This window comes from Fukomys damarensis, unplaced genomic scaffold (assembly GCF_012274545.1).
Source record: "Fukomys damarensis isolate Sample0158 unplaced genomic scaffold, DMR_v1.0_HiC HiC_scaffold_36, whole genome shotgun sequence".
In the NCBI taxonomy this organism is placed as follows: Eukaryota; Metazoa; Chordata; class Mammalia; order Rodentia; family Bathyergidae; genus Fukomys; species Fukomys damarensis.
Window position 1 is genome coordinate 48024173 of NW_022900948.1, and position 21442 is coordinate 48045614.

General features: G+C 61.4%; 1 protein-coding gene across 4 annotated transcripts in view; it reads right to left on the reverse strand.

The window, feature by feature from the left end:
• Positions 1-557: 557 nt before the first annotated feature.
• Positions 558-21442, reverse strand: part of Adamts13 (ADAM metallopeptidase with thrombospondin type 1 motif 13) — a 25474-nt gene continuing 4589 nt past the window's right edge. The window contains exons 4-29 of one of the 4 annotated variants that reach the window (XM_033758946.1): positions 20208-20291; positions 19815-19939; positions 19547-19693; positions 17964-18104; positions 17514-17676; positions 16646-16750; positions 15450-15601; positions 15287-15350; positions 13737-13863; positions 13154-13302; positions 12776-12896; positions 12126-12206; positions 11139-11320; positions 9972-10107; positions 9763-9892; positions 8443-8626; positions 8106-8162; positions 7897-7984; positions 6348-6477; positions 6084-6263; positions 3790-3994; positions 3234-3546; positions 2914-3009; positions 2387-2563; positions 1243-1418; positions 558-959 (exon numbers count right to left, since the gene is read on the reverse strand). In XM_033758946.1, coding sequence (XP_033614837.1) covers positions 729-959; positions 1243-1418; positions 2387-2563; positions 2914-3009; positions 3234-3546; positions 3790-3994; positions 6084-6263; positions 6348-6477; positions 7897-7984; positions 8106-8162; positions 8443-8626; positions 9763-9892; positions 9972-10107; positions 11139-11320; positions 12126-12206; positions 12776-12896; positions 13154-13302; positions 13737-13863; positions 15287-15350; positions 15450-15601; positions 16646-16750; positions 17514-17676; positions 17964-18104; positions 19547-19693; positions 19815-19939; positions 20208-20291 — 3744 coding nt within the window. In that variant the 3' untranslated portion in view covers positions 558-728. Of the gene's footprint in view, positions 960-1242; positions 1419-2386; positions 2564-2862; positions 3010-3233; positions 3547-3789; positions 3995-6083; positions 6264-6347; positions 6478-7896; positions 7985-8105; positions 8163-8442; positions 8627-9762; positions 9893-9971; positions 10108-11138; positions 11321-12125; positions 12207-12775; positions 12897-13153; positions 13303-13736; positions 13864-15286; positions 15351-15449; positions 15602-16645; positions 16751-17513; positions 17677-17963; positions 18105-19546; positions 19694-19814; positions 19940-20207; positions 20292-21442 lie in introns of all 4 variants that reach the window. The other 3 variants (XM_010608913.2, XM_033758948.1, XM_033758947.1) reach the window with 3 other exon arrangements.

Consider the following 21442-nt stretch of genomic DNA (forward strand, 5'->3'; position numbering starts at 1 on the left):
ATGGTGCCCGAGTGCTGCCCCCGGCCAGCACAAAGAGCCGCGTCCGCCCGCGCGATGCCTTGTGGGAGGCGAGCTATTAGCATAGGGGGCGGGACTCGCAGGCCCTGGCCCAGGCACCCGGAGGGCTCCAGGCTCATTAGTGGAGGGGGCGGGACCCTCGGGGAGCGCGGAGCTGAGCCTGCGGAGGCGGGGCTCATTAGCATGAGGGGCGAGGCCTTCAGGAGAGATAGGTGTGGAAGGCTGGTAGATTACCATAGGGGGCGGGGCTGGAGGACGACTATTGGCGTTCCAGAGGGCGCTGGGCTTCGTTAGCATAGGGGCAGGGCCAGAGTAAGGGCGGGGCTTCGTTGAGAGCTGGCAGGTGTGTGGGAAGGTGCCAGGTGCGCAGGCCTCAGGGCCCAATCTGGACTCGTGCATAGGAAAAGGACAAGAGGTGGCCAGGAGCCTGCTCAGGCCAGGATAAGACAACTGCGCGCAGGGAAACCCTGCCTCAGGGCAGGGCCGGTGTCAAGCCAGGTATGGACAGGTCATATGAAGAAAACACCAGTCAGGGCTCCTGCTTCCTTTATTGGTACCTGAGGGGCTGGAAGCAGCCTTCTAGGCTGTCTCCACCTCCCACCCCTAGGTTTTTGCACACTGGATAGGACCTTCGAGGAGAATTCCCTAAGACCAGTGTAAGTAAGAGCTGGGACGAACTTTCAGGACAGAGTTCATTCCCAGGCAGGTGCTCAGGAAGTGTCAGGAGCCCTCACTTCCCTTCTGCCGCTTGGAGAGACCGCTGGGGCAGGGTCTCCCTCCGGCACCCTCGAGGGCAGCGTCCAGTACCTGCCCCGCAGGCCAGCATGCACCTCCAGGAAGTCAGTGCTGAACTCCATCTCAGCCTCACTGCCCTCCGACTCCCAGTAGAGCGCCTGCTGCCCACGGAAGGTTGTGGTCCTCGTGCTGTGCACGTCCCGGATCTGGGAGGAAAAGGCAGTTGGCATGATGGGTCCCCTCACCAGAGAGCCCTTATCGGGGACACCAGCTGGGCTTGGCTACTTTCTCCCAGCAGGCAGCACAATACACATTTGTTGAGTAAGTAGGGGAAATCCTCCTTCCCATTTTTCCAGAAATGATTCTGAGATTAGAGGTCTGAAGTAAACTGAGGGGGTCCTTGGAGCCCAGTCCCTGTCTCATCTCTAGTGCCAGCTGCCCAGAATCATCCTAAGTCAGCCCGTTCTGTCCCGCTCCTGGGGTCCTCACTGAGATGTAGCTGCCACTGGTCCCAGTGCCCATGCTGGTGGCCAGGACATAGATGGCAACGCGGGCCTGCGGAGCCACGCTGATGAAGACCCGGCAGCCACCTGTGGTTCTTCCGTCTGCACTCAGTAGGGGGCTCAGGATGTCACCCCAGGGTCCAAAGAGCTGCACATCGCATTCTGCAGGGGAGAAGAGATGGCAGACCCAGGTGACCCGCCTCAGGGACACAGGAACCCAGACAGACGGGGACCCCGAGGGGACAGCGTGGCACCAAAGTCATGTTCAGGGGCTCCCAGGCAGACCCCTCGGGTCCCTGCTTCCACCCCCATCTGGCTGAGCAACCTTAGGCAAAGACCTTAAATGCTCACGCTTCTGTCCCTGCCCCTGGAGAGTGGAGGAATGTGGCTCGCACTGGGAAGGGGCCTTTCAGGAAGGCTGGATGAGGTCACGGGAGGAAGTGGCATGAAGGTGGGCTCTCCAGCGACCGCCAGGGGCCTACTGGCCACCCAGGTGCTCCCCTCGGCCTCCCTCCCACCGGTGTCCGGATGTGTTGAACCCAAGCAGTGAGGAGCAGTGGGCACAGGGCCAGCAGCACAGCTCCCAGCTGAGGGGCCAGCGATGCTGGGGCAGAGGGTGGTGCATAAAAGTGCAGCGGCCAAGCCCTGCTGCACCACTTTCCCAGGAGACCCGGGGAAACTGAAACTCTGCGAGCAGCTGGCAAAGCCAATTTCAGCCACCTTGGGCCGCTGGGAGACAGTGAGCCCCAGAGGCAACAAGAGGGTCGCCGTGACACCATCCTCTGTCTGAGGAGGGTGTGGCGGCGGGCACCCGTGCACAGTGGGCACGGCCACACACATTGACACCAGTGAGTGCCGTGGACTGAGGGAAAGTGGCTCACAGCAGGATGCTAAAGGTCCTTGAGGGAGATGAGCCCAAGGGCGAGGGACTGAGGGATGGGCAGATGCAGACCAAGTCTCATTCCCACCCAGCGGCTGCGTGGGAAGGACCACAGCTGCATTCCGGAACCTCATCCAAACTGCACACCCAGACCAGCCCTGGCCACTGCCACTCTGAGCTGCCCACTGCCCCCGCAGCACGGGCCTGGTCACCCCGTGGGGAAGCAGGGACAACCCCAGGCCCTCTGTACCTCTGTGGAAGGCTTCCGGCACAGCCTGACTCCCGTACCGCAGCACCACTCCACCCTCTGGCCGCACGCGGAGCTGTCTCACCACCAGCGTGTTGGTCTTGGAGCCCAAAGTCTTGCCCCCCAGGTCTCTGCACACCTTCCTCCAGGTGAGCTGGCTCCAGAGCAGCAACGACTCCCCTAGGAAGTGAGGAGGTGTGAGGGCCCAGCGCCCTACCCCAGGCTGGCGGCAGCAGCTGGGGTGGGGGCTAAGCTGAGACCCAGGCCGACGCCCCTCTCACTGGCTAAGCGACTCTGAGTAGGGGCGTGTTACTGAGTCTCCCCTCGTTTCAGGTTCTCGTGTGTAAAGCAGGGACAGGTCATGAGTTGCCCTGACAATGAGTAGGAGCGCATGGGGAGCATCCTGTAGGAGTGGGGAGCCCTGAAGTGGCACTGACACCTGGCAGCCCTCTCACTGGCAGCAGTGGCCCTAGATGTACCTGCACTGCAGTTGAGGGAACTCTCAAGGACCTGGAGGGTCACCCCCTCACCCAGGGGCCTCCCAATGGCCACCACACAGTCCGCCTGGCCAGGGCCTCGCATATCGATGGTTCCCGTGGGCTCCAGGTACTGCCTGCCACAGACACCTGCAAAGGCAGCGGAGGAATGGGGTGAGCAGAGCTGTGGGGTCCCCGGAAGTGCGGGCCAGGGCCTTCTCTGATGTGCAAGGAGCCTCCCTGGGTCCAGGAGGAGCTGCATGGGTCCGAGTGTCGCCCTCCAAGGCTCAGAGCTGCTTCTGGGTGCTCCAGAGCTAGGGAAGTCCTGGCTCCTGACCCACCAGCCTCCCAGTGAAAGGGCCAAGGAACCTAACTGGACTCTTCCGGCCTCTCCTGGGGCCCTGGAGGCTGAGCAGCTAGGGGGATGAGGCGGGCCCGAGCCAGGGCCTGAGGCCCCTCCAGAGAAGCAGCAGCAGCAGCAGCCATGCCTGGGCCCGGAGTGGTGGTGCCCTCGTGGAGCGCCAGGCTGGGGCCCCGCTGTCCCACACAGGGCCCGGCCCAGCACCCCCGCACTGTCACTGGCTTGGGCAAGTGCTGGCAGAAGCTGGCTGGCAGGGGTGCCTGGCCCTGGGGTCCAAGGCAGCTGTCACGCCGGCGCTGGACACCATCCCCACAGGAGACGGAGCACTGCGGGGGAGAGGGGAGGGTCACTGCTGGCCTCGCGATGGGATGATGGGGACAGCGGAGGCCACAGGCCAGGAAGGCTCAGCCTTAACCTGGAAGGTGTCTCCGTTATACAGCCCAAGACACAGGCCAGCTCCAGACAGCCCGCTTCCCTCCTCTAAGGCACCATGGTGGCCCCGTGGCCACTAGAGCACCTGAGCTCCATGCCCTCCACCGGGGAAGCCCCAGCACTGTAGCAGCCCCTACCTCCGTCCAGCGGCTGATGTGCCACCGGTAGGCACAGTCAGCCACGAAGCACGGGACACTGGCCTGCGGCCGCACCGCCACCTCACAGGATGCCTCATCCACCTCTGCGTCCTGGCCCTGGTCTAGCTGCACGCAGGCCACTGCACGTGTCGCGGTGCCCAGGCCACAGCTGGCTGAGCATGGGCCGAAGGACAGGACTTTCCACCTGCAGAGACAGAGGACAGCGTGAGCCCCCCTTGCTCCTCCAGCCATCGCTGGACCTCTCTCCCGGCCTTGAGCCCTGGGCAAGGAACAGTTCTGAAGGGCTCTGCAGGAAGCGGCCCCTTGTCCTCTTGGTCACAGGACACCCACACCCGCACAGCTGCTTGCTGAGTGAGACGCAGGCACGAGGCCCAAGGAACAGAATGGGATCTTGATGTACCACGGTGCGTGAGCGAGGCGAGGCCTGAGCCCTGTCCTGCCAGCTCACTCTGAAATCATTCAGCAAAGAGCACTGGACATTTCCCAGAGCCCAGTTGTGAATCCAGGCAGCCTGCACTGGAGCCCTGGGTCTCAGCTCACAACTTGCAATGCTGCCCCTCAACCCTGTGCTTTTAGAGGACACCAGGGTGGCAGCATGAGCCAAGCTGCAACCCCAGCCCAAGGGGCTATGGTCTCCTCCTAGTGCCGCTGGCCTGGGCACTGCTGCATGGTCCTTTGTGCTGGGGCCTGCCCTGTGCACTGTGGGAGCCAGCAGCAGGTCCCCCCTGCTGTGCCCACTAAAGCATCTTCCATGCCTGTATCCCAGCACTCTGGGAGGCTGAGTCAGGAGGATTGCCAAGTTCAAGTCCAGCCTGGACAAGTTATCAATTTAGTGGGTCTGTCTCCAAATAAAAAGTAGAGAAGGGCTGAGGATGTAGCTCAGTGCAAAGGCTCTAGGTTCAATCCCCAGTACAGTAAAAAAAAAAAAAAAAAAAAAAATCAGAAATTGTCACTGTGCACTGTTGGGATGGAGCCTTGCCTCCCAGAGAAGCCTCAAGCCCTGGGGAGTAAAGTGCAAGACACCGGGAAAGCCCAGGACAGTGAGAGGCTGGAGTGGCTATGGCATTTTCCAAGGGGAGGCCAATGCCATAAAACCCCTCACTGTCTCTGAATATCCTGAGGGGAGCAACTGCATGGCCCAGGAACCTTAGCGTGAGCGAGGACAGCAGGACACTGCTGGGGGGCGGTAAAATTACAGCGTGAAATGGCAGGGGAGACCTGGACAAAGCCTCTGGCACACAAACTGTAGGGTGGAGTGGGGCGCCCTCTGGTGGTAGCTCCGTCACCATCCCTGCTGGGACCAGTGTCCCGGACTCCCCCATCTACAGAGGTGGTTCCTCCTTCCCCTGGGCTCCCCACAACTGCACCCACAGGACGCCACCCTCTCCATGGCACATGGACCTCACCTCCCAAGCCCAGCCAGCCCGCCGGGCTGCCCTGTGTCTATGAACCGCAGGTCCCTGAGGGTGTCACAGCGTGCAGCACCTGTCACCTCCCCTCACCTGGGGGCAGGCCTCCTGGAGCTCTGGGCAGGGCAGGATTTCCTCGCCCTCACTGTCCCCCGGGCCCGGGCACAGTACGGAATCCCCTGTGTGACCGCCTCCCCACAGCTGACGCTGCAGACCGCCAGATGTCGTGTCACTGGGATAAACAGGCTCAGCAGGCCCAGATCCCCATGGCCAGGACCCCAGGTGCCAGTTCTCCCGTCATCCCTCCAGACCCAGGAGACAGGAGGCCGGGGAAGGCCCAGGTAAGTCCCTCCTGGGGTATCCTTTGTGTCCCCCAGCAGCTCAGCCCAGGGGCAGAGTGCTCAGAAAAACCCACTTTATGGAAAGGGAAGCCAGGGCCAACAACAGGCACATGCATGTCTGGGGCAGCGCAGGCAGCTGGTGTGAAGGCGCCTGGCACGAGGGGGTCCATAGTTCTGCTGGGCCACATCAAACTGTCCCACTGTCCATCTTAGTCATGTCCAGTATCCCTGCCCCCTTTGGCTCAAGGGGGGGGGCACCTGTCCTGCTTGTTCTCTGCTGTGTCCCCTGGCCCAGAACAGCACTCGGGCATAGCAGATGCTCACAGAGTAAATGGGAGCCAGCACGGCACCCACAGAACCCCGCGCCTTCAAGGTGCTGACATGTGGCCCCACAGCCTGCTGGGCAGCAGGATGACCGCTCCTGCAGCCCAGACCCCAAGGCTCAGGAGGGGCGGCAGAGCTGGGGTGCAGACTAAGGCTGCCCATCCCTGGGAGAGGGGGTTCACCTGGGCGAGGGACTCACCTGGCCGGGCAGGGCTCCGGGCTGCAGTCCTGGAAGGGGCCGGGCCGGGGTGCTGGCCAGCACTTGGAGTGAGGCAGAGGGACAGGGCGGCCGTGGTCCAGCTTCACGCAGCGCACAGCCAGGGGTATCCGCCCCCCTCCACAGGTCACTGGACACGGCACCAAGGCCCGGGCCTCCCACCTGCAGGAGGAAGGCCAGGCTCACGAGGAGACTGCCCTTGGGCCAGGCTCCTCCCCTTCCCTGCAGTCTCCCTACCCCACTCACTGAGCGGGGCACGGGCCAGCCTGGCACACCTCCCACCGGCGCCCCGGCCTGCTGGCCAAGTCACACAACTCCTCCCGGACAGGTGTCCCGAGGACGGAGGCCATGCACAGGAAGCGCAGCTCCATCAGTCCTGTGGGGAGGAAGCAGGGGCCGCCTCACCCCAAGAGATGGCTCAGCAAGGACCACAGCACGTGGCTGGCTGGACAGGTCTGGCAGACAAGGCCCATAGGGCCTGAGCCCTGGCTCTGCCGCTGGCCGGCTATGTGACCTTGGGTGAGTGACTTACCGTCTCTAAGCCTCAGGTTTTTCGTATTACATTACCTACCGGCAGAGTCACTTAAAAAGATAGAAAAGGAGACCTACAAAGTGCCTGGCATGGCACACATAGGTGCTCCACAAACAGAAGCTGCTGTTGGGCATGGAGATGCGTGGTAAGAGTTGAGAGAAGAGAATCTCCTTCCGGTCTCAGGTGTAGACATGCTGAGGCCAGATGGGGCACACGCTTAGGGCCATAGCGCACCGTGGGCATCCTCACACCCGTCCAGGTGGCTACTATGGAACTAAAGCTTTCAAAACCTCAGAAGTAACAAATGCTGAGTGAGGAGATGGCGGAACCTGAACCCGCACCCAGCTGGTCGGGATGTGAAATTCTACTGCAAAACGGCAGAGGGCTCTTCCGACAGTGACGCACGGAAAGGGCGCATGATCAAGCAGCCCCCTACTTCCGGGAGACCCCAAAAGGAGCAACAGCCCGGACTCTGGGAAGGATACGCAGCAGTGTGCGGAGCGGCATTATGACAGAAAGCCAGCCGCACATCCATCCGGGGAAGGATGCAGAAATAAAGCCTGGTCAGTCCTACAAGGGTGCCTCTCAGCCTTGAGAGAAAACAATCCTGACAGCTGCCACGGGGGTAAACGCAGAGGACACCGCGCAGAGTCAAAGAAGCCAGTCACGAAAGGACGAGCCTGTGGGACTCCAGGAATCGGAGGGCCCTGGAGAAGTCAGATCCACAGAGACAGGAAGTGGAGCGCAGGTGGCCAGCGACGGCAGGTGGGAACAGGAAGTTGGTGCTTAAAGGGGCCGGGGGGTCAGTTTGGAGTGGCAGGAAATTTTCAGGATGGATGGATGGCAGAGCGTCTGCAGGACAGTGTGAATGCACTCGATACTGATGAACAGAACACTTAGGTAATTAAGATGGTGACCACTTACTTTCACCTCTATGAGAAATGAACACAAAAGTCACTACGTGTCTCTAACTTTGCTTCTCTTGGTGGCCAGCTCGGACCGTCTCTTGCACCTCTGCTAGACGTAAGGGACACCAGTCAGTGCCGATCTCGCCAGGTGCTACTGTCTCTCCTGACCTTTGGCTCACTCAGTGAACACTGAGCGCAGACTCAGACCTGGATGTGGTCCCCCTGTCTATGCCCTGTCACCACGAGGCTGGGTTTTCCTGGGACACTGCAAATGCCTGCTGGGCCTAAGGCAGAAGCAGGCAGGTGAGAGAGCTAAGGACTGTGTGGCTGTCGGGAGCACCCTGAGGACCCTCACCTCGCCCACAGGAGACAGAGCACAGCCCCGGCTTAGGAGTCCACACGTGTGCGGCCGGAGCCTCCTCCTCTGGAGACGTGGGGTGCAGCTGCAGGGGTGGAGGCGACGGGGTGGGTCAGGACTCTCGCCCGCCCCACCCCGACCTGTTCAGGAGACACAGGAGAGCAGCCAAGGGCCCCCGCTCCACCACGCCTGCACCATTCGCCCACCTTGGCCTCCTCAGGCTCCTCAGCAGTGGCAGTGGCCTCCGTGGGGTGGGCCGAGAGCTGGGGAGCAGGAAGGGGGTTGCGAGCATGCCTGGCCTGCAGCCTCGGGGGCCTGGTTGCCAGCCAGGGTGGGCAGCGTTTTCCTGCACAGCAACTAAATCAAACTCCTCCAGGATGCTTCTAACAGGGCCTCTGTCCTCCCTACCTGCTGCCCCTTCACAGGCCCAGCAGCACCTGTACGGACAATTCTCCCGCTCTGACCTGCAGGGCAGTAGCCTCCGAATCCTCCTAGCCAAGCAGGACCCAGGAGCTCTCACCGCCCTCTGCCCAGTCCACTCACCTGATCCCAGGCTGGAGGACACACCGTTCCAACACAGGGCTCACCAGCGAGCGGCATCTCACGGGTGGCACAGGGCCCTGCGGTTGCTGGTGAGCCCGGGCCATCTGCCCCCTGCGTCACACTGGGCGAGGCCAGGCCTGCTCCACTGGCCGCCGTGCTCAGGCCAGGCTCTGACACCTCCTGCCTGAGGACCACACGGGACCTGGTTGGGCCTCTGCCTGACTGCAAAGGCTGGGGCGGGGGTCCCTGGATCCAGGAGCCCAGACTCTGCCCGAGAAGCAGCCAAGCTCCTCAGCTTTCCCTGAAGGACTCCGGAGTCAGCCGGCTGCTCCCCCAGCCAACGCCTTCAGGGTCCCTGCAGTGAGACACCTCACACAGTGCCAGGGGCCAGGTGCGGGGAGCCAGCCCGCTCCTCCTGCCTTCCTCCCCGAGCCTGGGGCAGACCCCTGACCAAAGGATGGCGATGAAGGGCAGGTGCCTGAGGAATCGTTCCCAAGCTCAAGGGCAGCAAATGAGCTCAGGGTAGAAGGGTGAGCAGCAGCCACGCGGGCATGTGGAACAGGGGCCAGGGCCAGGAAGAGACACCTGCCCCTTTGTGAGCAGGGCCCTCGTCCCCATTTCAACGCAGGGTCTGGAAGTTCAGTCTCCTGGTGGCAAGGGATTTGCAGCTGCACCACCAGCAGTCACCAGGACGGACCCTACACCCCCAATCATCCACACCAGGCCAGAGGCAGTGTCCTCAGAGGGTCCCTGGGCCCCCACGGCCTCGCCCATTCCCCATGGGCAGCACTGCATGGGCCGAAGTCTCCAGCTGCCCAGCTGAGTGGGGACAGAGCATCAGCCCTGGGCCGGCCCCCAGGCTGGCCGGGAGGACAGAGGAGAGGCATCGGAGCAACATACTTCCCCCGACCTGGATGGGGCCTCTGTCCCAGGTATCCCCAGGTTGACCTTCCAAGAGGGCTGGCCTTGCACCTGACTCGGCCCCGAGCCCAAGGACAGGCCTACAGCAGGGAGTGCTGCCCCTAACCAGGACAGCCTTGTCACGAGCAGGGTGTGGAGGCTGCTAACCACCACCAAGGCTGGTGCAGGTCGGTGCTGGCCCAGGCCCCCAAGCCTCCCTCCAGACTCCTAGGACCTTGCTGCCCAGAGGTGTGGTCACAGCAGGTGGACACTGTCACCATATCTGTCCTGAATCACAGTCCCTCACCTGAGAAATAGGGACGCCAATGAAACCCACGCCCAGAGCGACCTCAACACTAAATAAGGGCACACGCAGAGCCGCCCCGTGAAGCCACGTGGGTCCCTAAGCCCAACACTTACAGTGGAGGGCAGGGCGCAGGAGCACAGGGCTCTGGCCACGCGGGCGGTTGCGGGCTCCCTCGACACCAAGTGGCCTCCACCCACACATTTTGGGTCGCATCCAGGCAGCTGTAGGACACCCAGCGCAGCCCTGCAAGGGCAGAGCCAGGGCTCGGCCACCTCCAAGCAGGGGCCAGCAGGGCAGCGGGCGACCCTGCCCCGGGCCTCACCTGCCCCACAGCTCACCGAGCAGGGCCCACGCTCCGCGGCCCACACCCACGCCACCTGCTGCTTGGGCTGGAAGTAGGTGAAGGTGATATCTGGCCGGGTGTGGGCGCCGTAGTCCTCGCCATACCGCCTGTACACCTGCACGGGCAGACCCTGTCCCGTGGGCACTCTGGGCCACTGCATGGCCACCAGCCCCCAGAAGCCTGTGTGCATCTCATCCCTCAGCCCAACTTGCCAGGCCCTGGGGACAGCACAGCAGACGGCACCATCTGAGCTCAGGGCCCAGGCAGTGCCTCCCGAGGAACCAGCACTGCGGGAGCATGGAGCAGGGTTCCTGGGCGTTCTGGAGTGGGGACAGACTGCAGTGGGGCCTGCAGCCAGGGTCACCCAGGCCAGCGTCCAGATGAGTCCAATGCTCCATGAGCTTCCACACTGAGAGCCCGGCCAGGGGCAGCAGGAAGGGACGGGATCCTAGAGGCCTCATGGCCTGGCTTGATCTTCAGAACTAGAAAGGGGTTCGGCAGGACTCCTGGGCCCATTTGCACTTGCAGAGGGGACTGGGCCCAAGAGAGGGGCCTGCCTGGGGGCGGGTCCCACAGCACACAGTGCCCTCAGCCCCGGCCGCCTCTGCGCCCACGGCTGCCCACCCCACGGGCCTCCAAGGGAAACACAGGATTCCCAGGGCCCCCAGACAGCATGCTGCCCAGATGCTGGAGGAGCTGCCAGCAGCGTGCATTTGGAGACAGCATTTCCGGGCACTGCCTCGGCCAGAACCCAGTGTCCTCCAGGCCATCTCAGCTACACACTGACTCCGGCCCTGGCCTGGCACACCCAGGAGCTCATGTCAGGGAGACACAGCCACACCGAGCCTTCCTGGGTGCTGTGAACCTTGCCCCAGAGAGGCAGGAGGACTCAGCATCCACCCTGAGGTCCCTCTGCACCACGCGGGCTGCATCCCTGCCGGTCCCACCTGCCACGCTCCCCGCAGGGAGCCCTGCCCACCTCAGAGCGCCCGCCCTCCTCCCTTGCCCCGTGTGTTTGTGAGCTGCACAGGGCCCCACCCTTGGCAGGTCCCCGGGTGACCATGGCACAGATGGGTAAGCAAGTGAGCAAGTGGTGGACAGAACAGAGCCGGAGCCCCCAGCCTGGCTCCCCTGTCCACTGAAGACCTGGATCTCCACGTCTTCTTGGACGGGTCCCTGGATGTGGATCTCCTCCTGGCGGGGCAGCTGGTCCTGGGCGAGGGCCACTCTGTACTCTATGCGGCTGTCTTCCAGGAGGGACGGGTGGGTGGTGTTCGGTGCGATGCCGCCTCCCCCAGCCACGACGTAGTGCCCTCGGATCCTCACCGCTGCGAGAGGGAGCGTCAGCCCCAGGGAGCTGGTCGTCCTGGCCTCTCCCTCCACATGCGCCCCTCTCTGGGTGTATCCCCACCCGAAGGCTTCCCTACACCTCCCACCATACCTCCTATGGAACCTAGTGTGGTCACAGCCTCTGCCCCTCCCCGGTGTCCTCACACGGAGTACCACTCTCGGGTCAGGGGCTGGGTGGGCCCCAGGGCGGGTGAGGGCAGAAAAGACCCCTGTGGCCCTGACCAATGCAGATGTAGCCTCACCCACACCTGGCTCGTCGAGAAGCGTGAGCCCCAAGAGACAGCCCGACCCAGTTCCACGCAGGGCCTGGGCCCCCCAGAGCCGGGGCGGGGCTGGCACACCCGGCTGAGCACAGAACAGGGCTGCCCGCGCCAGAAAGACCAGCCGCATGACATCAGTGGGGCCCTGAGAACCCAGAGAAACTATCCTGGCGCATCACTGCCCATCAACCGCTCTACGGATGGAAGCCTGAGGGAAACTCACAACCCAGGCTTCAGGGGCTTCCTGGTGGTCACGCTCCGTGTGCACATCACGTCTCAGGGCTTGAAGGGTGCCAGGTCCCAGGACACAGGGCCCTCACGTCGGGGCCTCCCCGCCACCTTCCCTTTTCCCTTCCCTTCCTGGGCAAGCGTAACCTTGAGGGTAGCTTCCCTCTATGAGCTCTAGGAGTCTCCTGGTGAATTAGAAAGCCAGGGCCACTTTGGGCACCCCCTGAACCCACAGCTGGGGTCAGAAGTGAGGACACCCTGGGGACCAGTGATGGTGGTGTCCCAGTCAACTCACCCAAGTGCGTGAAGAGGGGCCTGCGGTTGACGACGTGCACACTGGTCACGTTGGGGGTGACTGTCAAGAATGTGACATACTCTGGGGAAAAGCAGAGTGGGGGATCTTGGGGTCTCGGGTCACCCCCGTCATAGTCAAAGCCAGCTGATCCCAGCTGACTGCCACAGGGCTGCCTCTGCTGCGGTGAGTCCCCGTCACAAAGCAACCCTAACCCACCTGCCACCCACAGGGCACTGCCCCGGCTGGGAGCAAGGGCCATATCGGAGGGCCTCCTGCCCGGTGGGGTGCGCCAGTCCTGCAGGACCAGAACACCCTGGCATTGGCCAAGGCATCTTGACTTATACAGAGAGTAAAGGCAAGGACTGCCCAACTGTGGCGCCTCCCTGCCTGCTTGGTGCCCAGTGGGACTTCCTGGGTGGTCGGAAGAGCCCTGCCTGCCATGCATGCACAGTGTCTATTTTTTTCTGCATCGCAACTATGGTGAGTGTGTGACAAGGTGCCAACATCTGGGGGCGGTACACTGCCAAGGTCTGAGCCAGCCAAGGGGGGTGGCACTGGAGGGAAAGGACAGGACCACCAAGAGATGCCCACAGAGCAGCTTGGGCCAAAGCTCTGGTGGTGGGGTCCTGGGGGATGCTTCCTGCCCCTACCTCTGGCCATTCCTGCTGTGAAAGAGCCATTCTGCGGGCTGCAGGTGCTGTTGTCCCCTCCACACACCCTGCACACGTCCCACGCCTGCTGAGAGTCCATGCGGCCGTCACAGCCGAACGTCTGCACACGGGGATGACAGAGGGCCAGTGTCAGAGGAGGAAGATGTCTCCTGACACTGAAGTTCCGGAATTAGCTCACAGGGCTCACGGGTGTCCCCCAGGCCACGGCGGGACCGTGGCCTCAGCTACCTCCAAGTCTCCGCCTTCCCAGTGCGGCTCCCCTGTGTACCCACAGACCTGCCCGGGGCCTTCCGAAGGCACAGGCAGGCCTCAGGGCCACGAGTCGGAGGGACACCCAGGCTGGCCATGCACACCTACCCGGCAGCTGCCCAACACACACAGGTTCAGGGTCCTGTCCTCCTCGGGGCCACTGGGCACACATCGGGTCCCGTCCAGGAACTGGTCTCCACGCCGCATGATGAAGCTCTCGCCGACAGCCCAGCACAAGTGTGTGCACAGAGCGTCCCCTGCGAAGGCAGAGGGACAGGGAGCCCTGAGGCGAGGCAGGCAGGGAGAGCAGGGAGCTGGCTGTGCCCTGCTGAGCTCTCCCCTCATCTTCTCACCTAATTGGCTCCCTGGATTTTGGGCTCCCGGTCCTGCCTCCTGAGGCAGTAATGAAAATCAGAGTCTGACGACAGTCACTGGATCAGGAGCCAAGTACTACGCTCAGGATTTCCCCTACAGTTTTCTCCCTGAATCCCTCTCCAACCCCAGAGGGAGACGCTGCCATGGTCTCCATTTCCCAGATGGGAAACTGAGGCTCAGAGATGGGGCTCCAGAGCTTATCAGATGGGCTGCCAGGCCGGGCACGTGCCATGGTCTGCAGGACATCAGAGCCTACCCGGCCCAGCCCTGCACGCAGCCTGGCAAGGGGCCCAGCTCCCCGCGCTGCATGGCCCACCTTGGCTGTACTGCAGGGCAGCGGCCCAGCGGTAGAAGGAGGCGCCCCCCTGGGAGAGGGGCAGTGGCTGGCCATCGGTCTGGGCACACTGCTCGGACATGAACTCCAGCTGGGTCTTCTCGCAGGCCTGGCCAGAGTGGTAGAAGACAGGCTCAGGGGCCCTTGTCATGGCACAGCCTCCATGCGGGTCAAGACACAGGGTGACACAGCTGTGCCAAGCGTCCTGAACAGTGGAGTGGTCAGCGCCCTGCCTTTCTTTCTGCAGGTGGGAAAGTGCTAAAGAATTGGTAGAGGACGTGGGACAGCAGCACAGAGAACGCAGGAAAAAGCACTGCCCTTGTGGGACCTCTGAGAAATCAGGGCTGGCTCTGTCTACTCTCTGGGTCGCAGGTGATGTCAAGTGGGAAAGGAGAGGGACTTTGAGGGTCAGGAGCAGAGGACGCCACACCCAGCCCCAGCTCCCGGGCAGGCATCCGGGTATACTCTGCAATGGAGAGAACCAGAGCCGACCCGCAGGACAGGGACATCGCTGCCGGCCGGAAGGAGGCAGAACGGGTTGGTGTGTGGGCCACGGCATGGCAGTTCCGGTGTTACAACACCCTCCTGCCAGCTCGCTATGGTGGGATAACCTCAGCTCTCTGAAGCCCTGCCTCGGTATTACAAGGGGTAGCCGTTGAGGGTAAGGAGACCAGTGCAATTCCTCATCTCCTTCCGTGCCTCCTGCCAGTGAGGACCCAGTGTCCTCCCCTCAGCAACACTGCCACAGGAAAGGGTACCACCGGGGCAGCAGGGAGCAGCCCTCATGGACACAACTCTGCCGGGGCCCTGAACCAGGGCTTCGGCTCCAGACCAGGCAAAGCAAATGTCTGTGTCTGTAAATCACCCACGGGCCACACTGTGTCACACAGACTGAGACAGTACATAGCCCAAAGGAGCAAGAATAGGGACCCCCGACAAGTGCGACACAAGCTCTTTCTCGCAGCACAATTTGCAGCAGATGACGGGTGGCAATGACGCCAGGGCCCATCAGTACACAAAGGCCAGGGAATCTGCATGCTGTCTGGCCACACAGTAGTTTAAAAACGGCCTGGGGCACAGCTCAGCCACAAAGCACCTGCCCAGCATGCATTACACCCTGGCTTCCATTGCCGGCAATCCCAAGAAAGAAACAATGAAGTAAAAAATAAAAGGATCGGCAGGTGCTGGCTCAGGTGGAGGGGAGCCTGGGGAGAGACTGCCCTGTTATCCGCAGCAATAGAAATAAGCGTCTGGAGCCAGGCAGGGGTGGTGGCCGTGCAAAAGGCTCTGGTCGTGCACTGTGAAGCTGGTGACCCATGCTATGCGGTTCCTCCTCGACTCATAAAGGAAAGGAGCTCTGGTGCTGGCAGCGGTGGGTGCCATCCCAGGGCCACGCTCACTGGCAGATGTGCCTTGGAGGACAAAACTCGCTCGGGGAGGGAGGGGACGCTTGGGACCACAGCTGGTCATGCCAGGACCACCCCGCTGCGGTCCCCGGGGCCCACCCCACCCTGTCTGGGAGACAGGCCCACCTGAGCGTTACACATCTCAGCCTGCAGGTCCTCCCCGGCGCACGCCCGACCCCCGAAGGCAGGCCTGGAAATGTGGAGCACAGGTCAGAGGCGACCACAGCCCCGCAGGGACTGGAGGCCCAGCCTCCCTGGGAGGACCAGACTGGCAGCCCCTCCACAGTACCTGGGGTTGTCACACCGCCGCCTCCTGGTGACCACGCCTCCTCCGCAGGAGCGGGAGCAAGGACTGCTAGGGCCCCAGCTGGACCACTGCCCATGCACTGCGGCCACAGGTGTCAGCTCCGCCAGGGGGCGGCAGTGACCCTTAAAGCACCACTGCAAGAAGGGCCGGCTCTGTTACACTCCATGGGACACAAGCACGCGCGCGCGCACACACAAGGGGCCCCAAATCCACAGGGACCCCGCCCTCATAGGCTCCCCTGTACCTTATTCAGCATGAGTACTTTTTTTTTTTTTTTGGTTGTTTTGAGACAGGATTTTACTCTGCAGTTCAGGCTGGCCTTGACCTCACTATGTAGCCCTAGCTGGCCTCAGACTCATGGTGATCCTCCTGCCTCAGCCTCCTGGGTGCTGGGATTAGGTGTGTGCCACACCTAATTGTGCTTGGGAATAAACGCTAAAGGGAAGAGGTCAGACCACCAACCTGAAGGACAGAGCAAGTGCCTGGCCGCCCAGAGAGCAGAAATCAAGGCTGAGAGGGCCTGGGGGTTAACCAGAGGAGGTCTGGGGGAAAGCTGGGGCCACACTGTCTCCTTTCTCTGCACAAGAGGGCAAGACATGATCCCTGTGTCTAGGACTGGGGAGGAGAGATGGGGCCCTGTGCCTGGGAGAGGGGTTCAGAACCCCCAACTCTCCAGGTTGGCAGGGGCTCTGCTTTCAGGAAGGTCCCCTGGCCTCGCAGGCACCAAGTGCATTCTGCAAACCTAGGAACCTGCAGCCCAGCCTGGAGGGCTCAGGTGGCCGGCAGACAAATCTCGCCCACCCTCAGGGTACCCCAGGGGCATCTGCTGCCACCCTCTGGACCTGGCCAGCACTCTTCACCCAGCCCCTCGTTACGGACCTTCTGCCTCCTACCCCAGGGTAAGGGTGCCAGGCTGGAGGGGCCCTGTGTGAGCATGCACATGCCTGAGTGTCCACACTCATGCACACACACCTGTCCACGTCACACCTGTGCACTCACCTGGGCATGCACCCATGCACCTACCTGTGCGCGTGGGCGCGCGCTGAGAAGCTGAAAACGAGTTAGTTATATCAAGATGGGCGCGCGCGCGCGCGCACACACACACACACACACACACACACACACACACACACACACACACACACACACAAGCTCAATCTCTCTTCCTGCGCCCTGACCTTCTCCACGCCGCATTCTGTCCCATCCAGGAGAGGTGCGAGGCGGCGGCTGCAGCTACTGTGGTCCAGGGGGTCGGTGTGGCAGGACAGGGCCTGACACATGTCCTAGGTGGAGACAGGAGGTCGCTCGGGAGCCACAAGGCAGTGCCCCTCCCAGGCTGCAGGACACTGACAGCCAGTGCCCTGTTCTGGGGACACCGGTGCGTGGCTTGAGAGGACAAGGCGCCCTGACTCCCATGAGGGGCAGAAGCCCTGCCAGGCCCACCAGGTTTCTCAGGGCCCAAAAATGTTCTGATTTCTTTTAAAATCAGCAAGAAAGCGAACATTTAGGTCAAAATAGGTACTACAATATAATGCAGTATACTGGAACTGACAAAGGTTATAAAAGTATGGAAGCCGTGGTGGAGTTTCTGGAGGGAGGAGCCCACCAGGGCAAAGGCCTGGGACCCCCCACTGTCCAGTGAGGAGGCACTGCCTCTGGGCTGGGTGCCCTTGGAAGCTGTCTAAGGCTGGCGTCCTCATCAGCCGGGTGTCTGCAGGCACACGTGTGTGCCAGGACCACCTGCACGATTTGCACGGCCCAGTCAAAAATGTGAGGATGAGCCGGGCACAGTGGCTCACGCCTATAATCCCAGTACCTGCAAGGCTGAGGGAGGAGGATCACAGTGAGCTCAAGGCCAGCCTGGGCTACACAGTGAGTTCAAGGCCAGCCTGAACTACACATCTAGACCCTGTCTCCAAAAACAAAAATAAACTGTGAGGACTTCATACCAAAATTTGAGGATTTCAAGAGGCAGTTGTAGGTGCTGGACCAGGGATGCGGCTGTCCCTCTGAGCCTGGCACTCAGCACACGGGTAGCACACTCACCAGCCCCTCCCTGGCAAAGGTGCAGGCAGCGGCAGCGGGGCCAAAGGCAATGCGGCACTGTTCCTCCATGCCGTAGTAGAGGCCAGGCTGGGCATCAGGCAGGCGCCCCGCGGGTCTCCACGGCGACCTTGGCAGGTCCCACATGCAGCGCCCCCACCCTGTGCTGTGACAGGTCCTGGCTCAGGCCCCGGGGAACACGGGTCATGTGGACCAAAGGGTGGATATGGGGGGGGGGCTCAGGCCCTGGGTGGCACAGGCTGGTGAGCAATGGAAAGATGGGGGAGAGGGGCGAGGCGGAGAGGTGGGTGCTGGTGTGCAGAGGCCTGAGGGATGGGGTGGGACAGAGAGCCTAAGGGGTGAAGAGAGAGAGTACGGGTGGAAGTGGGTGCAGCAGGGAGCCCCGGTGTGTGCCACATGGGCGAGCTGGGTGCTGTGGTGTGGGGGCAGTACCTGAGCAGCTGCTGCAGCTGCCTTCGGCTACAGGGGGACCACACCCAGCCCCTGTGGGTGGTCGCCACGCCGTCGGAGGCCATCACGTGTCCACTGGGCCCACAGCCGCTGCCAGGTGCCCCATCGTGGTCCAGGCCTAAGCTGAGGTCAGGGCAGCACTGAGGGCAGCCAGCATGGTCAGGGGCCGGGCCCCCAAGTTTCCAGACATGGGTCAGCCCCTGGCTCTGCCACCAGCTAATGAAGGACAATGGACCTAGTTCCAGCTCTGCCTCAGTTTCCTACCTGGGTGTGGTGGGGAGCATCGGCCCCACAGGTCGGTCCTGCCTCTTTTGGCAGTTAAGGCTTTTAACATACACAGCCCAAGGGCTGAGGATTTAGCTCAGTGGTGCTGCCACCTGCCTTGCAAGCACAAGGTCCTGAGTTGGATCCCCAGTACCAAATAAACAAAACAAAATAAAAGTCGGATAATAGGAAAAAGAGAAAAAAGTTTAAAGAAAATATGCAGCCCAAATTAATCCATGGCATCACTATCCTGAGGCGGGTACTGGGGCCTGGGTGACTGCCTGTGACCCTTTCTTCTCTGGGCTACAAGGCGTGCCCATGAGTGCTGAGAGCTGGAAAGTTCTAGAAAATATGGCCACTGTCTCCACTGCTGGGCAGTGGCTTTTAGGCAACAATGGGAAAGCAGGGCTGACAGTCCTATGGGGGCAGCGCTGCCATCAGATCTGAAAGAGGAGCTCCCCACCACCCCGGGGCCCTCACCCTACCCTGAGGTGGGCGACCAGGGTAAAAACTTTCACCTTTCAGCCAGGTATGGCAGCGCATGCCTGCAGTCCCAGCACTCGGGAGGCTGAGGCAGGAGGCTAGCCTGGGCTACACAGCTTGGATTACAGAGCGAGACCCTCTCTCAAAAAATCAAAAATAAGCTTTCGCTTTTCATTAGAAGTCCCTGGACTGTTTGACTTTGGGGGTATTGCTCTCATCATTTAAAAAAGCAAGAATCAAAAAGAAGCCCATCACTCTAAGTAAACAACAGAAGACAGAGCAAGATTTGCCCATAAAAATGCATAACGTACATAACACAAAGACTTCAGAAACAACCTGAGTTACCCAACAAGAAGAAATTAATCAAATAAGTTGCAGTGCATAAAAAAAAGAGTAAGAGATCTGAGAGAGATTTGGGGGATATATTAGTACACTAAAAAGCAGGCTTCCATGTGAACCTGGTTTTGTCAATAAAACATCATGTGTGTTGTATATATAAAGAATAGGCTGGAATAAAATACAAACCACGAGAGGACTTTAGGGGGTGGGATTTGGGGTGATTGTGACAGCCTGCCTTTTCATTATCTGAGTTTCCTACAAAACTTATTTTCTGATCGCTGTTTATTTTACTTTTTTGGTGGGGCAGGGGTCTCCTAGCCATTTGGTAATCAAGAGATGTCAGAGGTCCCCGGCTGGCCCTACCCTCGCAGGCCCTGGGTTGGGGTGGAGGCTCCCCTGGCAGACTCTGTCAGGGCCCACCACCTGCCAAGACCCCCCTCACACTGGCCAGAGCGGGGACAGCTGGTGTGGCCGCATACCTGTGCCCGATCTCGTGTGCCATGGTGACCCCCAGGTCAAAGCCGGTGTCCTCAGTGATAAGGCAGCTCCACAAGGGGGAGCAGGCTCCTCCCAGCTGGGTGACCCCCCGAACCTGCCGATTGCCATCAGGCGACTCCAGGTCAAACCTTGGCAAGAGAAAAGCGTCACCACCAGGAGGGCACAGCTTGGGCGTGGGTCCCGAGCAGAGGGCAGGGAAGGTCAAGGAAGGGCCGACCGGGCAGGTACATCTGTACTGAGCTCGGCTACCTGGTGACGTAGAGGACCAGGTCTGCGTGCCCAGGATCCTTGTCGTCTGCGGGGTGGACTGACCGGCTCCACTCACAGACGCTCAGCAGGGACGAGGTGATATTGGCGGTGACATTCGGGGTTCCCTGCAGGATCGGCAGCAGAGCCCACTTCTCTGGGGTCTGTCCCAAGCGTGGTGCTGACCACTGCTTGGTCCTACTTGTAACAACCCGCTGCAATCCCACATCACAGGTGAGAAAACTGAGGCTCCTGTGAGTCGTCACGAGCCAGCCTGCCCGGCTGACAGCCCTGAGCCACTGCGCCCCACAGGCATTGCAGGAGGAAGGTGAAAAGGGTGAAGGCAGCACTGGCTTGGCGCCTGACCGCGTGGGGCAGGGGTCAGTGAGTGCCTACCTCGGGCTCCGTGAGGATGAGCAGCTTTACCAGGTGCACGTGGACCTGTGTCCCCAGGGAGGGATCCCTCAGCAGCTCTGACCCCTGCGGAGGCCACGTGTAGGTGGGCAGCACTGACCCCGGACCCAGTGGGAGCAGCAGGACAGGACGTGCCGTCCGGGGCCGGGGAGGTGCGCATCCTCGTGCTGGGGCCCACTGCGGAGCCCGACGGTCACACGGGCCTCTGGGCCTCCCCCCCGGCCCTGTCCTGTCTGTCTCCGTCCCCTGGCCGGGAGCACCTTCTCCTCCACTCGGCTTGCTGAGTCTGACCCCGACAGCCACCTCTCCCCATCACAAGCGCATCCCTGCCCTGGCTTCTCAGTACACGGCTCATGACTGACCGTATTCCCATTGTTTGCCCTGGTTTGTTCCCCCATAGCACGTAGTGCCCGCTGGGAGACAGGCCCATCGCCGGCCATGGCTGGCCTGAGTTCGAATCCAATCTCTGCCCCTTGCCAGCTGTGAGCTCAATGTTCTGTTAACCAAGCACCGAGCCTCAGTTTCCTCCTCTGTGAAATGGAAAAGGCTGCCTTGATTGTCAGCACACTTGGGGACAGTGCAGCTGTGAAGGACCGGGGCTCATAGTGGCTATTCCCACCATAGGGACATTGCAGAGGGAACCAATCTTATCTCTGCTGCCCAGCCAGCCCTCAGAGAGCAGGCGAGTGACTGAGGGAGCTGAGGCTGGGTAACTGGGCTCTTGCACATTTTAGAACTGGAAGGGGACAGAGACCCCGAAGTTCAAACACAGTGGCTTCCAAGTGACTTAGAGGAAACAGTTCTCCCTGGGAAAACCACCTCCGTGGTAGGCAGGAAACCTACACAGGGTTGTTCAGGACTTGGACCCTGTCCGCAAACAGGACTGACCGCGGGGCCGGACACCTGGGAATAGGGCAGGATGAGGAAGCAGGGCCAAAGCACCATCCAAAGCCACCCTCTCCTGGTACCCTCCGGACCTCTGCAGCAGCCCAGGGAGACTGGGAGGGAGCTGAAACGAGGTCCTACTGTCCTTCCAATCCAGTCAGTTGGAATTTTAGAGCCATTTTTCAGTGAGTGATCCTAGCCGCTCTCTTCAGAGCTTGTCTTAGGTTGCGGCCCGATGGTGGGTGAGTTCCTGACCTCCCAGCCTGGGCCTCGGCCATTTAACATGCATGGTGTGTGTGTGTGTGTGTGTGTGTGTGTGTGTGTGTGTGTGT